The 16,135-nt window shown below is 43.0% G+C and overlaps 1 protein-coding gene across 6 annotated transcripts in view; it reads right to left on the bottom strand.

Annotated features, from left to right (window-relative positions):
- PDE1C (phosphodiesterase 1C) overlaps positions 1 to 16,135 on the bottom strand; it is a 498,893-nt gene that overhangs the window by 45,234 nt on the left and 437,524 nt on the right. For all 6 annotated transcript variants that reach the window (XR_012655243.1, XM_032767196.2, XM_075062574.1 and 3 more), the window contains one exon: positions 9,937 to 10,014. Coding sequence is in view for 5 of the 6 variants with exons in the window: in XM_032767196.2 (XP_032623087.1) it covers positions 9,937 to 10,014 (78 nt within the window). In the remaining variant the exon portion in view is untranslated. The remainder of the gene's footprint in view (positions 1 to 9,936; positions 10,015 to 16,135) is intronic.

Raw genomic sequence — 16,135 nt, forward strand, 5'->3', positions numbered from 1 at the left:
CATCCCTTTGATTTAGCTGATGACTGGAGTCTTTAACGTTGATTTTGCTAGGGGGAAAATAGTATTAGCATGGAAGAGATTCTGGTTTTGGTACATAATTATCCCTAAATCGTTCATGACTTCAAATAATTTCATGTCCTGTTCACATTGATCTTGAGACTTGTATTTGTCTGACAGCTTCTATTATATTTGACCTAAAATCATTTTAGTGTGTGTTGAGGGGGAAGACTATTTTCCCCATGATTACAAACACATTTTGGAAATTCAGAGCATATAGAAAAATAATGAGTATGTGAGAAATGTCTGACATTGCAATGTACAATCACATTCCTAAGCTCCTGTACTTTGCTCAGCAATCTACTGAAATCATTGCAGGAACTTACTATACATTTCATGATGAAATACCATATGAATATGCTGTTGTTAATAAAGTACATCTCAAGAGTTGCTTTTTACATAGAACAGAATATCAGGGATGGAAGGGACCTCAGGAGGTCATCTAGTGCAATCCCCTGCTCAAAGCAGGACCAATCCCCAGACAATTTTTTTCCCCAGATCCCTAAACGGCCCCCTCAAGGATTGAACTCACAACTCTGGGTTTAGCAGGCCAATGCTCAAACCATTGAGCTACCCCTCCCCCGCTATGGGTAGCAGCTAGAATGCTGGTGCTGTTTGTGCACAAGAAGGGTGAATAATTGTTTGGTATCTGATTTGAAATAGCATCAGTTTGATGCACCAGTACAGCCAAAGCTAACCAAGGGTCAAGAAAAAAATTCTGGAGCTGGATCCATTGAATAGGAAATGGCACATAATAGTCTCCTGAGCCTAGACTGTGACTTGACAGTCTGTGCTGACTTAGGGTATGGTTACAGTTGAAACTTCAAAGCGCTGCCGTGGCAGCACTTTGAAGTGCGAGTGTGGTCGCAGCACCAGCGCTGGGAGAGAGCTCTCCCAGCGCTGCATGTACTCCACATCCTGATGGGCTTAGCTTGCAGCGCTGGGAGCCGGGCTCCCAGCGCTGTGGCACTGTTTACACTGGTGCTTTGCAGCGCTGTATCTTGCAACGCTCAGGGGGGTGTTTTTTTCACACCCCTGAGTGAGAAAGTTGCAGCGCTGTAAAGCGCCAGTGTAGCCAAGGCCTAAGGTATGGCACACAGCTGCAGCGCTCTAGGAGTAGAGCAGAGAATGAACTGTGATTCAGTCAATTCCTCCCTTACTTTCCTCCTTTGGTTTGAGTGGAACAAGAGCCTCCCCTCTAAATGCAGTATTAAGGCACCAGGCACAGAAAGCTAACTTGTAGAAAGACAGTTATTCAAAACACTGAGCTGCCTGTCTACCATCCATTGACTCTGTGGAAGCTAGTCCTGGTCTGAACAAGCCAAATAAGCTGAAACATCTTCATGTTTGCCCACAAGAACAGAGCCATCCGGCAGCACAGTGGATGATGCAATGAGCATTTATGTACCGACAAAGCAAAACACAACTGACAATCTGGACAGTATCCCTTTAAAACTGGATTATGGTATGCTTCCCAGTTAACAGTGTTTCTTCTTTCTAGGTTTCACATTTTCACTTAGACATATCAATGTTGCAGTGTCAGAGGCCCAGATCCTCAAAGGTATTTAGACTCCTAACTCCCAATGAAATCAGTGGGAATTAGGTGAAAAAACACCTTTGAGGACTGGGGCCCAGAGTCTCAGACCTTAAGGCCAAAAGAGACCATCTTGATCATCTAGTCTAACCTCCCGCACATCACAGGCTACAGAATCCTCATCCAGCCACTCCTGTAATAGACCATAACCTTTGGCTGAGTTATTGAAGTCCTCAAATCATGATTTACAGACTTCAACTTACAGAGAATCCACTATTTACTATAGTTTAAACCAGCAAGTGACCTGTGCCCCATGCTGCTGAGGACGGTTACCCCCTGTCCCTTCCCCCCAGCCCCCAGGGTCTCTGCCAATCTGACCCAGGGGGAAAGACCTACCAGCCAGACACCTGGGAAATAATTCTCTGTAGTAACTCAGAGCCCTCCCTATCTAGTGTCCCATCATCAGCCATTGAAAATATTTGCTGCTAGAAGTTGCAGCTCAAGCTACATCCCATTGTAGGTAGTCTCATCATATCATCCCTTCCATAAACATACCAAGCTCAGTCTCGAAACAAGTCAGGTTTTTTACCCCCACAGCTCCCCTTGGAAGGCCATTCCAGAACTTCCCTCCTCTGATGGTTAGAAACGGTCATCTAATGTCAAGTCTTAACTTGTTGATCATCAGTTTATATCCATTTGTTCTTGTGTCAACATTGGAGCTTAATCAAATAACTCCTCTCCGTCCCTGGTATTTATCCCTCTGATGTATTGATACAAAACAACTGTATCTGCTCTCAGCCTTCTTTTGGCTGCATAAGTCTGCTCTTATAAGGTAGGTTTTCCATTCCTCTGATCATCCTAGTAGCCCTACTCTGCACCTATTCCACTTTGAATTCATCTTTCTTAAATATGGGAGACAAAAATGCAAACAGAATTCCGGAAGATGTCTCACCAATGCCTTGTATAATGGCAATAACACTCGCCTATTACTACTGGATATATCTCACCTGATGCATCCTAGGATTGCATTAGCTTTTTTCATATCTGAGTCATATTGGCAGCTCATAGTCATCCTGTGATCTTCCATATCTTTTAAAATAACCATGATCTGAGGAGATGTGCAAACTTGAGACTGGCTACTGGTGGGGTGGGGAAGACAAGATGTGTTGCTTCTCGTTACTAATATCTCTTTAGCAGCTATCCCATATTCTTCCTTCTCTCTTGATAAGCTTTTCTGTCTGCTTTCTACTTCCATTATTTACCTTAGCTGTGATCTGGTTTCACTCTAAGGGCACAATCTTGCTCAGGGATATGACTGTGCGGACATGTCAGAGTAGGCCTGATTGTCCCTGGACTTAGTGGACGGAAGATACAAGAAGCACTTTCCCTCCTTTGTGGAAAGCAGGAAATACTCTGTCGATGCACCTCTATGGGTACAAACTGCCCTAAAATGGGTACTAGAAGTGGGACCATAGCCCCACCTCTCCAACCAGTATGCAAAGTTGGATGACTGTGCTGGGGGGTGGGAGGAATCATCACAAGGGATTTTGCAGGTTCACACTCCGCTTATGTTTCAAGGAGATGGGGGAAAGCATTGTGTCTCCTGAGCACTTCTTTGTGTTTTGCAGCTCTACATCATCTCCAATGTAGAACTATGGCCAAATGCCAACATCTAACCTGAGTATGCATCTTGTAAAGTTACCTAGACAAACTGCACACACAAGCATTGACAGCTGATTTTTCAAGACATGAAACTGGGATGAGTGAACCAGTTAAAGTATAATAAGAACTGCACTAAATCTTCACCCCAAAGTTGAAATCAAAACACACTGCATTTCCTAATGCCAAGTTCTGCACTCTGGCTTCAACTGATATTGGAAGTAAAAATAACCAAGTAGCATAAGAAAGACTGTGCTCCATAGAATATCAGAGTTGGAAGGGACCTCAGGAGGTCATCTAGTCCAACCTGTTGCTCAAAGCAGGACCAAGTCCCAGGCAGATTTTTGCCCCAGATCCCTAAATGACCCCCTCAAGGATTGAATTCACAATGCTGGGTTTAGCAGGCAAATGCTCAAACCACTGAGCTACCTCTCCCGCCCATTCTTCCAGAATGGATTCCTGAAAATTGGGCACAATACTTTGTTTTCATGAGATTTCCACCAAAAAGAAGTATGAAGAAGTATGACAGGTTTTAGATATTATTCAAACATTTTCTTGTTCTCGTCATCTAATGCGTGGCACAATTAAACAATATACCTGAGATCAGGGTTGAACACTAAGGCTGGGTTCCTGTGTCTAACTTCTGCGTTCATATTTACATTCTGTGTATTACCTATTCAATGTTAAAGGGGAGTAAAAATAATAAACAGATAGAGTATATACCTTAGTCTATTCAAATTACAACTTGCCTTAAGTATCACCTTTTGTTAAACAAGCCATGGCCATGTCCCAGCCCAGACTAGTAGAAAATAATAACTATTTATTTATTTGCATAGTTGTCCAGCTAGTGAACTATAATTGGATGTTTGGACAGCAATTAACCATCTGTGTAGTAACAAGCAAATGTGTGTTTGGACAGCAAAATGCTATCATGCCTTCAAGCGAGGTTTTTGGGTCAGGTTTTTATAACATGTACATAGAGCCTACCATAATAAGTCCCAATTCCTAGATTGGGACTTCTAAGTACTGCTGAAACAGAAATAATGAAGAAAAAAAGGAAGGAAGGAAGGAAGGAAATTATATTCAGCAAATCTTGACCCACTGAGATCCCAATTTTCCTTTAAAGTGGAATTGTGGTATGTCCCATGTAGCTTAGAAACTGTGAGGACCAGAGGAAAGGGGATAACTGTCGTATCTGCCTCATGAACTCTGCTGAAAGCTGAACAGAATTATGCTTCTGTCAATACAGAAGAAATCAGCCTAATATTTGGAGATTTGGACACCTCTACTTCTATGGTCTCAAAATTACCCTCATTATCATTGTCATACTTCTAGGAAGGACAAATCTTGCTCATTTACCCATTTGAGCGGGGTCATTGACAGCAAGCTTACTTACGTGCGTAAAACGAGCAGGACTGCGCCACAGGATAGAGTAGAGATTCCTTAGTGCAGCAGCCCACCTCCACTGTTGAATATTGGTTTTGGCTGGATAGACATATAACTCTGCACTGCAACACTGAAAACCATGCCAGGCATGTGGTTTTTGACTGGAATGTCCAGTTGAAAAGGGACCCTGGTGGCTCTGGTCGGCGCTGCTGACCAGGCCATTAAAAGTGCAGTCAGTGGTGCAGCAGGGGCCCAGGGCTAACACGCAACTTCGGGAAGTGGCTGCCAGGTCCTGGCAGCCCCTAAATGCATTGGCAGCCAGGAAGGCTCTGCAGGCTGCATCTTCCTCGAGTGCCAGCTCTGCAGCTCCCATTGGCCAGGAACCACGATGAATGGGAGCTGCAGGGGTGGAGCTTGTGGGCGCGAAGGCAGCGCACAGAGCCTCCCTGGCTGCTCATGAGCCTAAGGGCTGCAGGGACCTGGCGGCCACTTCCTGGGAGCTGTGGTAAGCATCACCAGAACCCTGCACTCCCCCACAACCCAACTCCCTGCCCTGGTCCCGAGCCTCCTCCCACACCCAAACTCTCTTCCAGAGCCCACATCCTGTCCCCAACACTCAAACCCCCCGCCTCAGCCCTGATCCCCCTCCTGCACCACAAACCCCTCATCCCAGCCCTACCCAGAGCCCATACCCCCTCCTGCACTCCAAACCCCTCGGCTCCAGCCTGGAGCACCCTCTTACACCCCAAACCCCTCATCCTCAGCCCCACCCAGAGCCCACACCTCCAGCTGGTGTCCTCACCTTCCCTCCCCCGCATCCAAATCCCTGCGCCAGCCTCTCCTGTACCCTGAACCCCTCATTCTCTCCCCAGCCCAGAGCCCTCACCCCCCTCCTGCATCCCAACCCACTGCTACAGCCCAATGAAAGCGAGAGAAGGTAGGACAGAGCAACAGAGGGAGGGTAATGGAGCGAGCGGGGGCTGGGCCTCGGAGAAGGGGCGGGGACTCAGGGAAGGGGTGGGGAAGGAGGGTTCGATTTTGTGCGATTAGAAAGTTGGCAACTCTAATCCCAGTGCTCACTCCAGAAGGAGACTGCAAAGACAGGTGGACTCTATGATGAAGCTGATATGTTCATAGTGACACCAGGAAAGGACATCTGTTAACACAAGTAGTAAAATGCCCTATAGAAACACTGAACTATTGCCATTAAAATGAATTAATGCTAGAGAAGAGAGCATTCTATTCACTAACAATGCATTATATCAGAAGTTCAGGTAATCACACTAACTAATCTGCCACTACAGGTATTTTAAAATCCTCTTGAAGGATACTTGGACACAGCAATAAAAGGAATCCTTGGCCTATAGCTATAGTATATTTGGTGACTAGGAAGTGATTGCCAAATCGAATTAGCAGCAAATGACTTCAAGTAGGTGTCTGCAAGTGCAGCATATACAACATAACTGAACAGGCTATGTTAATAATATTCGCCTGCTTACAAAAAAAAAAAAGTCACCAAAAATCCTGAATTCTTGTTAAGTCTAGTATGCACAGAAATGCAGATTTGGTTTATAAAAATAATAAAAACCTATCTATATTCTCTCCATATTCTAGGACAAATATTTTGAATAGGAGGGACATGATATTTTTGAATTTTCTATTTGGTAAAACGTGGGGTTACAATTTAGCCACTAGATGGGAGCATTGCTTATTACACACTTATGCTTGGCATGTTTTCGTCTTTCAGAGTGGCAGTTCCTCCAGCCAAGAGTACAGATATATCTCAGTGCTAATGCTTGTGAAACTGGAGTGTTTATTACTCGAATGATAAGCTCACATGATTAGAAGCATAATAAAATCCTTATAATTTTCTTCTATTCTAGTTTAATAGAAATAATAGAACAAACTGTGCTTCGATCCCAAGAGCAACAAATTCCAGTAACAATAACAACAACGCGGCCTCCTCGTAGATCAGTAGAAACCCCGAACAGGGATCCTCTCCCTACTTGTTCTGCTTACTGTCTGCAGTTGTGTTTTTAACTTTGCATCCTCAGAAAGGCAATTATTCAACAGGTAAAAAATAGGTTTTCCAATCTTCTCGAATAATATTCTATCTAAATGGGAACATTTGACACACTATTCATGCTGATGATGTTTCTGATAAGTCTGTGTTGCTGATATTATATACTATACTTCCTTTCTCAGTACTGAAGTTAAAGTATACATTACTGAACAGGAGGCCTGCCCCATAAGCAAGGATATTCACAAGTAAAGCAATGAAAGTCTGGCTGAAATCAACAAGAATAAGTTTGACAGGGTGAAGGGAGAGGAAGGATGATCCACCATAGTGGGTGCTAGCTTAGGACTTGAGAGACCTGGGTTCATGTCTTTTCTCCACTACAGACTTCTTCTGTGATCTTGGGCAAGTTATTTAGCCCATGTATGTGTCAGTTCCCCATTTCTAAAATAGGGAAAATACTTCCCTACCTCACAGGGTGTTGTCATGTGCTACATTAAAAGATTGCAAGGCAATCAGATATTGCAGTAATGGGAATAAAAGAAATAACTAAATTCTGCTTACAATTCACACTCTTCAATCACATTCTCAGCTTCTTACTCAGGAGTAACTCCCTTTGAAATCAGTTGGAGTTATCCCTGATTAAAGACCTTAGGATTTGGCTTCTGATGTACAGGTATAGCAGTTTATATAATATTCAATGTGGAGCTTCCAAAGAGTTGGTTCCTACTCAGCTACTGCAAAGTTTCTATTTTATGAAGAAGGGGAACATTATGCTAAGTTCCCCAGATGATCTCTGTGCAAATACTGTATTCTGTAAGGGCTAGTCTACACTGGCAACATGGCTTGTGTGGTCGCGGCAGAGCGCTGGGAGAGAGCTCTCCCAGAGCTCTAAAATAACCACCTCCACAAGGGGCGTAGCTCCCAGCGCTGGTGCACTGTCTACACTGGCGCTTTACAGCGCTGAAACTCGCTGCGCTCAGGGGGTGTTTTTTTACACCCTGAGCGAGAAAGTTGCAGTGCTGTAAACTGCCAGTGTAGACAAACCCTAAGTGACTTAGACCAGAGGTGGGCAAACTATGGCCTGTGGGTCCATCCTGCCCAGTCCCTGAGCTCCTGGCCCGGGAGGCAGAAGCCTGAGCCCCACCACACGGGGACGAAGCCTCAGGCTTTGCCCCCCACCCCCCGCATCCCAGGGTGGTGAGGCTCGGGAGGCTTCAGGCTTTAGTCCCCCCTGCTGGAGTCGTGTAGTAATTTTTGTTGTCAGAAGGGGGTCGTGGTGTAATGAAGTTTGAGAACCCCTGTTCCATTACATGTGGTTGAGACTATTTCCAAGTCTCTCTCTCTCTCTCTCTATTTCTCTCCAGCATACCTGCAGTTGCCTGTATAAATATTTCACTATTCTGTATGTAACCATGTGTCTCAAACTAGCATTTCTTTTTCTAGATCCCCCACTCTGCTAGTAAAGTGCTTTGTTCCACAGCAAGTAATAAGATAGAGCTGATTGAACAGTATTTGTCAAAACAAGAGAGTGACACATGTACATTTTTTCTTTGGTTTGAAAATCATTCACAAACTTTCCTTGCTTTCTGCCAATGAGGTCAGAGCTGTCTGAAGTGTCTGAATGAACAATACTCAGCCTCTGGGTTGCTCTTGCATTGTTTCATTGACTATTTACTATGTGATGATCACCTGGTACTGGTTCTACCGTCTGGCACTTTTTAATGGGAGAGTAACAAATAGTTATTCTCATCGGTGCACAAGAAATAGCAGATAATAAAAAGTGAATAACAGATTCATGAAGATTTGGGGATTTGCAAATACTTTCATGACCATACAGAGGTCATCAGAATATTCATGATTAATTAATAGCATGGGTCTGCAAACAGTAATGAATTGAACCTGAATCATTTATTCAGTAATACAGCTGCCTTTCTGTTTTTTTCATTATTTGACCAAGAGGTTTTTTTGCTGGTAGATATTTATCTCAAGTGTGTAAACAATATGGCTTTCTAATAAAATAAGCAAGTCCTGACAGACATTCCTTTTTTAAAAGATCATTATAAAATACATATTCATGTTTGTAGAATTAATATATGTTCCTGCATCAACTGTTATATTATTTATGTTGTTAGTCACCTTTTCTTCTGAATTATAAAATCATCAGGACAATGTGCTTATTGAATAATTCATTCACATATATCCAATTAAGGGGACATATTTTATTTCAGGGGAATAGAAGACATAATTATTGCCATTCTTAACTTTTGCTGTGGAAGTTACAATAAGATTGTTATTCTTGGTGTCAAAACCAGCTACCCTATTGTGTCTATAAAGGTGAAAATTGCATTTTCTCAGTGGATTTAACTGAGACATATACACATGAGTAAAAGGTAACAGCAAGTTATGTATCCATTTATAAATGTTAATTAACAGTTATTAAATCATTCCCATAGCAACAGGCCCAGATCCTCAGCTATATCACAACTCCATTTGGCACATCTGAGGAGAGGGAGAGCAGTAAAGGTGGCTTATGTTCATTTTTATACTTCCCTGATTCTTGGGGCTGCTGGGAACCCGTTTGACTTTTGGCATAATTTAGAGCAGCCTTCAAGCTGCTCTAAATTGTTTCCAGTTGCAATGACGCCCAACAGGCTGTTCCACAGCTGTGACTGGTTGGAATGCAGCAGTATTCTAGCCATGCCTCTTCAATAGGATGTCCTTAACATGCACACTACACCAGATGGGGAAGGGGATAGCACAAGGTCATCTATGCTTTCTGTATCTCACTTAGGATTCTACTACTCCACAGGAATTCTCATATAACCAGTTAAACCAGGAAAATCTTATTTCTATATTGGCATAGTGTGATATATGATTATAAACTGTGGGCTAAATTTTGAAGTCAATGGAGTTATTCTGCATTTATAGTGATGTAACTCAGAGTAGAGTTTGGCCAAATGAAAGCCAAAAAGATGGAGCCAAATGTAACCATGTTCTCTTGCGAGAAGCTTAAATTATCCAGGATTTTTCTTGTAGAAATTTTGAGAGTTCATGTGTAAGGGATTTGGAATACCAACACAACAATTAAGTACTGCTAGACACTATTTGGGAAAAAGACAATTTTACCTGAAGATGCCCCAAAGAGTTTTGCCAAATGTTGCAGAGTATTTTTTCCCTGAATTTCTTATATTATAACTTTAGGAAAAACTACTGGCTGTCTAGAATGCTCTGCACTGCATAAAGTGTTGAGGGGAAAAGGTGATAGAAATTAGGTCCTTACCATCTGTTCTCTTTGATTCATTTCCCATACTAGACTGATCTTTCTTGTCTGACTGGTTATCATCATCCTTTAATTCACCTGGAAATAAGAAGTGAAACATATTATAAGCATCTTTAATATAGGCTGTAGCTCAGTACTGCCTTTAATCCAATCAAATTAAAGTATTTGAGAAAGATTTGTCTTCATGGAAAATAGCACATATAGGAATTAGTTGATATTTCGGATTAGGACACTATTCTGATAAGTCACCAGACAAGATTTACACAACTCTAACAGAAAATTCAAACCTCACAAATAGCTTGTGAATTTCAAATAATTGTTGGTAACTCTTTAAGTAGAGAAAGGAAGTACAAATGTGAATCTACATGCATAACCCCTTTTGGCAATAACAGCTGTGTCTCACAATAAAATGTAGCATTGTCCTTGTTCCAAAATCAAGACCTCTAAAATTTGCACTTTTAAAGGGCAGTAGATTTGAGAATGGCCATGGGACACTGTTTATACATGACATCCTCCCACAGGCAAATCCCTGTCTAGAGGCGCCATCTTAAAATATCCCAAACTATACAATAAAATTTTATTTGACTTTTAGTTACTAGCCACATCTACTTCTAGACCTGTTTTTACTGGATGATGCTTAAGTTTCATAGCGGTAAGTGGCTGGGTCCCCTAGGTAGCTGTAGTCCTGGACTCTCTCTTCACAGCCCAAGAAAGCAAGGCCTTAGATGGCATACAATGCAAATAGCAATTGGATCCCTGAGGTACATTCCTACTTTATGAAGCCCGGGAATGTGCACTGGGACCATCCTCAGTCTTCATTGCCAATTATCAGGGACTTCAATCACAAACTGGAGAGCATGGCAGAACTACCCAGACCAAACTCTTCTTCCTTCTCTTTGAACCAGACTATGTGTGTTGTCAAACTATATTGGAAATCAATATTTTAAAAGAGTCAGACTTTGTCAGGGTTTGTTCAGATCCAGTGTGTCCAAACAGCAGTGACCAGAGATATGTCTCCCTAGTTGCCCAGTGAGGCAGTGCATACATGGACAAATGGGGGAAGCAGGACCCTCTACATGAAGGAACAACAGTGGGTCAATATCCTATCAATCCCCCAGTCCACCCAAAGAGCTCCAAAAAGCCTAACATTAGTCATACCTGGAGGAGAAAAATACTGTTTCCCTTTTCCAGCCCTAGTATCATCCAAATTTAGGGCCATGGGGATGTTCCAGCTGGGAGTATAAATTGGTGATAGTCAGGTATTTCTTTGATGCAGTTCTGTTTATTTCCAAAAACATGCAAAGCCCCATCTCTCTGAATGCAGAAGGAATCAAATAGCATGAAACAGCTTCTTTTCCTCACAGAAGTAAGAACACTCTTTTCAGCCTGCACACCGACCCTTTCTGGGGTCAGACACAGTGCTTTCAGCTGCCGGCTGTCTGAATCTCTGTTTTTTGCCTGTTCTGCGCGCGCACACACACACAACTCAGCAAAAGCTCCTGGGTGGGTTCACATACTCTTTTGGTCTTTGGTGGAGGCCTATCATTGCCTTTATGTTAACTGAAGGTTGTGTTCACTCATCAATCTGAATAAGGTTTTAACTCAACCCACAACAAGGTTTCAGCCACTTCATCATAACACCCTCCAACACAGCTTTGCACATTGTCCCAATGAAGCCGAACATGGTGACAACCAAAAACTCATCCCAGACACAAAGAAAAGAAATACTTTAACAAGTTACAAGTGATACAACTACACTTAACTATTTACATATACGCAGTGTCTTTCTGTCACAACAGTTTTACATCACTGTTGTATCAAGCAGGCAAGGTACTAACAAGCTTCAACAGGACTTTATTTACAGTGGAAACCCCTTTTCCAAGCTGCTGCTGCACACTCTGTAACCCTCACTCAGCCTCCTCAACTCTTCCCCACTCCTTCCTGTTTCCTGTCCTTTCAGACTCCCAACAGCCAGTGCTCCCAGTTCTAATAATTACAAGCAACATCTAAGCACCACATTCACCTACATAAAAGAATTTTATTCCCACCCAAATCTCTTTTGGGTTTTTCTCTGGATTTCCTATCAGTGTCTAACTACCACTGCCCATTCTGCTGTAAAGTGGGGAATTCATCCCTGTGACAACTTTTTCAGTTTCAATTTCCACAGCTATATTCTCAGATTCAGGGGGTAGCCAACCAGAAATTCTGTCCTTCAAACCACAAGCACTAGCATTTGTGTCCAATGTGAAAAGTGTTTTAAAACATGGACAGACCAAGACAGAAGCAGCCCCAAGAGTCTTTTCCTACTCTGAAATGCTAAATCACACCCTGCTGATTAAGCTTCTCTTTCTTACTATTTACTGCTTGTCAGAAATATTCAGCACACAAACAAGGATCAATTCTTGCTTCAGACTTGCAAGAGATTTGGCAGCTAAGATTTCCCCCCCAAGACCCTGCATCTGCAAACAGGTTTCAATCACTTCCCATCTTTCCCTTGCTGGAAAGCCACCACAACATGTAGTGGTTATAACACTTTCTGCTCTGGGAGTCGGACAATTCATTCATTCCAAACATAAGAACAAGAAAACATAAGAATGGCCATACTGGGTCAGATCAATGGTCCATCTAGCCCAGTATCCTGTCTTCTGACAGTGACCAATGTCAGATGCTTCAAAGGGAATGAACAGAACAGGGAAATTATCAAGTGATCCATTCCCAGTTGTTCAGTCCCAGTATCTGCCAGTAAGACACTTAGGGACACTTCAAGCATAGGGTTTTGTCCCTGACCATCTTGGCTAATAGCCATTGATGTACTTATCCTTCATGAACTTATATAATTCTTTTCTGAACCCACTTATAGTTTTGACCTCACAATATCCCCTGGCAATGAGTTCCACAGGTTGACTGTGCATTCTGTGAAGAAATACTTCCTTTTGTTGATTTTAAACCTGCTGCCTCGTAATTTCATTGAATAACCCCTGGTTCTTGTGTTATGTGAAGGTGTAAATAACACTTCCCTATTCACTTTCTCTATACAGTTCATGATTTAATAGATCTCTATCCCATCCCCCCTTAGTCATCTCTTTTGCAAGCTAAATAGTCCCGACCTTTTCAATCTCTCCTCATATGGAAGCTGTTCCATACTCCAATCAATCATATTTATTGCCCTCCTCCATACCTTTTCCATTTCTAATATATATTTTTTGAGATAGTGCCACCAAAACTGCACAAGGTGTGGTCGTACCATGAACACCGATTACCTACAATCATTTGTCTCACCTAGGCCATATCATTAAAGGGAATTTACGTGGATTGAATTTTCAAGACACCTTTCTGGGTATGTATTACACAGTTACTAACCATAAATGAAATTCAAGCCAATTAATAGCTCATCCACTATTTCAGCCACCCAAGCTTCTTGTTCAAATGCCAGAGTTCTAATCTTCAAACCCAATTTTCAGCTGGGTGCCCTTGCTCCAGCCATTGTCTCCATTTTGAGACCAGTTAGGCAGTTCAGTTTTGGATCCCCTATTGCCTAGCCTTGTGTCTGGTTTAATAACCTGTGTGTTTGAGACCAGGTGAATTATTCTTGTACACGTCACAGATCCTATTACTCCTTCAATAGCCAGACCCTCACTATTGTTGTTAAACTGCCCAGATCTAAACAAAAACGGTGGGGCCGATCCATGTATTGCCAAACTTTGCTCCTTCAGGTTGGTCATTCCTGCATTTTCTTAACTGGGACAGAGATTTTCACTAGATGCTTGCAACAATATATCTTGGCCTGCCTTAAATTTATTACAATCCTCCTTTTTGTGGCTAGCTTCTTCACAGTACCAGCACTTGCTTGTTTTCTTTAATTTTTGCATTATTGCCAGTTTCCCTTCTTTTACAAAGAATTTATCATTTGTTCTAATTGTTCAATAAGGTCATGAACCAGATTAGGATGCCCTCTTCCATCAGACATATTAGACACAGATCTCTGCTTATAGGCTTCACGGAGATCAGCTTCCATCCTCCTCGACTAGTGGTTGCTTCCTCTTCTGATGCACTGCTGCAAGGAAAGATGCAAGTTCTGTGGCAGATTCCACAGACTCTTGAGTGTCTTTGGCCCCTTTTTGCTGCTTTTGATCTGCAAGTCCAAACCCAGCTGAGCATCTACAAACTGGCAATTTATCCTGGGTATGCCAGGAACATGAGTGTCTGCAGGTCCTCTGCCAGTTCAGGTGAGGTTTCTTCTCTCTCTTTCCTTCTAACTCTTAGCTGTCCCCGGGCCAGCTCAGATTGATGGCTAGCTCTAAACTGCATGTCAAAGGCTTGTGCAGGTCTGGATAATTCAATTTGTTTTCTGAGATAGGTTGTGCAGTACCCTAAGAGCTGGGCCACTCAAGCTGACTACTAGAGCCTCCCTTTCTGTTCACCATCCCAGCCATTCATTTGAGCTTTAATGTTGAATTGAGCCAAAATAAGCCTCCGAAGGATTTTTCCACTCAGAAATAATGGACTTTTGCATTATTTGAGCTGGGACAGCCCAGCCTTTCTCCTCTGGGCCTCTGTGGGTTACAAAAAGGGTAGGAAATGATGATAGATATCTCATCCAAGCTTTGACTGCCTCAATTCCTCATCCAGGCAGCTGCTTTCCACTGTGGTCAGTGACCCTCTGATTTCCTTCTGGAACTGAATTTTCAGCTTCTTGAATCCTTGCTGCAATTCATCTCAGTTAGCAGTTCCAAACCCGCCAAAACCTGTTTGTCTCCACTAATTCATGGAAAAGCTTCTAGTCTATGGCAGTCCGACTGTTGCTCACCTCGCCAATCTGTTTTACCATGCCAGTCTGGGTGTGTTGCAGTTGGGCTTCCCAATCTGTCCAGGCACTTTGTAGTTGCTGTTCCAACAAGGATCTTATCTCAGAATGCAACTTCCCACTGGGCATTTTCTGGGAAACCTCCAATTCCTGATTTATAACTTGTTTTAAGTCTTCTCTTACTTCCTGTTGCACAGTCTCCAGCTCCTGTTCTTTAAGTCTTGTTTTAATTCCTGCTGTCTGTTTTTGCTTTTGGCAACTATCTCCACTATTTGTTTCATCTTGGTTCACCAGGTACACCAGGTTCACAATCTCTCTTCTTGTAAACTGGACCCCACCAATGTTGCCCCTTTCCAACCTGAGTAACTAGCCAAAGCTTGAGGCCCTGGGGATGTCCCACATGGGAGTAGAAACTGGTGACAGTCAGATATTTCTTTGATGCAGATTTGTCTGTTTATAATTTAAAGAATCTGCACAGTCCTGCTTCTCTGAACGCAGAAGGAACCAAATATCAGGAAACAGCTTCTTTTGCTCACAGCGCTAAGGACACTCCTTTCAGCCTGCACCACTAATCCAAATACTTCTCCCCAAATTTCTTCCAGAGCCAAAGTCACTGTGCTTTCAGCTGCTCCCACCAGCTGTGTCTCAAGTATTTTGTCTGTTCTGCCTCCTCCCTCCTACATAGGCCCCTACCCAAAACATTATTCAGCAAAAGATCCTGAGTGGATTCACATACTCCTTTGGTCTTAGGTTGGAACCTATCCTTACAGTTATGTTAATTGAAGGGTGAGTTCACACCTATCAATCACAGTAGGGTTTTACCTGAACCCATAAGTAGGTTTCACCCTGCTGACAACAACACTTCTGGAAAGATGGGACTTTCTCTGGCCATTAGTTAGTCCTAGATTAGATGGCCTCAGGCTGCAGAGTCTTTACAATGATGAAAGCATCACATCATATAATCTCTTTGGGGCACCAGGCATGGGCCTGCTGTGCCAGCCCAGCATCCCAAGTACCTTCCATCATCAGGACTCCAATGGAAAAGACGGTTACTCACCTTTGTAACTGTTGTTCTTCGAGATGTGTTGCTCATATCCATTCCAGTTAGGTGTGCACACACCGCGTGCACGTTCGTCGGAAGATTTTTACCCTAGCAACACTCGGGTCGGCTGGGTGCCCCCTGGAGTGGTGCCGCTATGGCGCCAGATATATACCCCTGCTGACCCAGCCACCCTTCAGTTCCTTCTCGCCGGCTACTCCGACAGTGGGGAAGGAGGGCAGGTGTGGCATGGATATGAGCAACACATCTCGAAGAACAGTTACAAAGGTGAGTAACCGTCTTTTCTTCTTCGAGTGCTTGCTCATATCCATTCCAGTTAGGTGATTCCCAAGCCT

The sequence above is a fragment of the Chelonoidis abingdonii genome, chromosome 2 (assembly GCF_003597395.2).
Source record: "Chelonoidis abingdonii isolate Lonesome George chromosome 2, CheloAbing_2.0, whole genome shotgun sequence".
In the NCBI taxonomy this organism is placed as follows: Eukaryota; Metazoa; Chordata; order Testudines; family Testudinidae; genus Chelonoidis; species Chelonoidis abingdonii.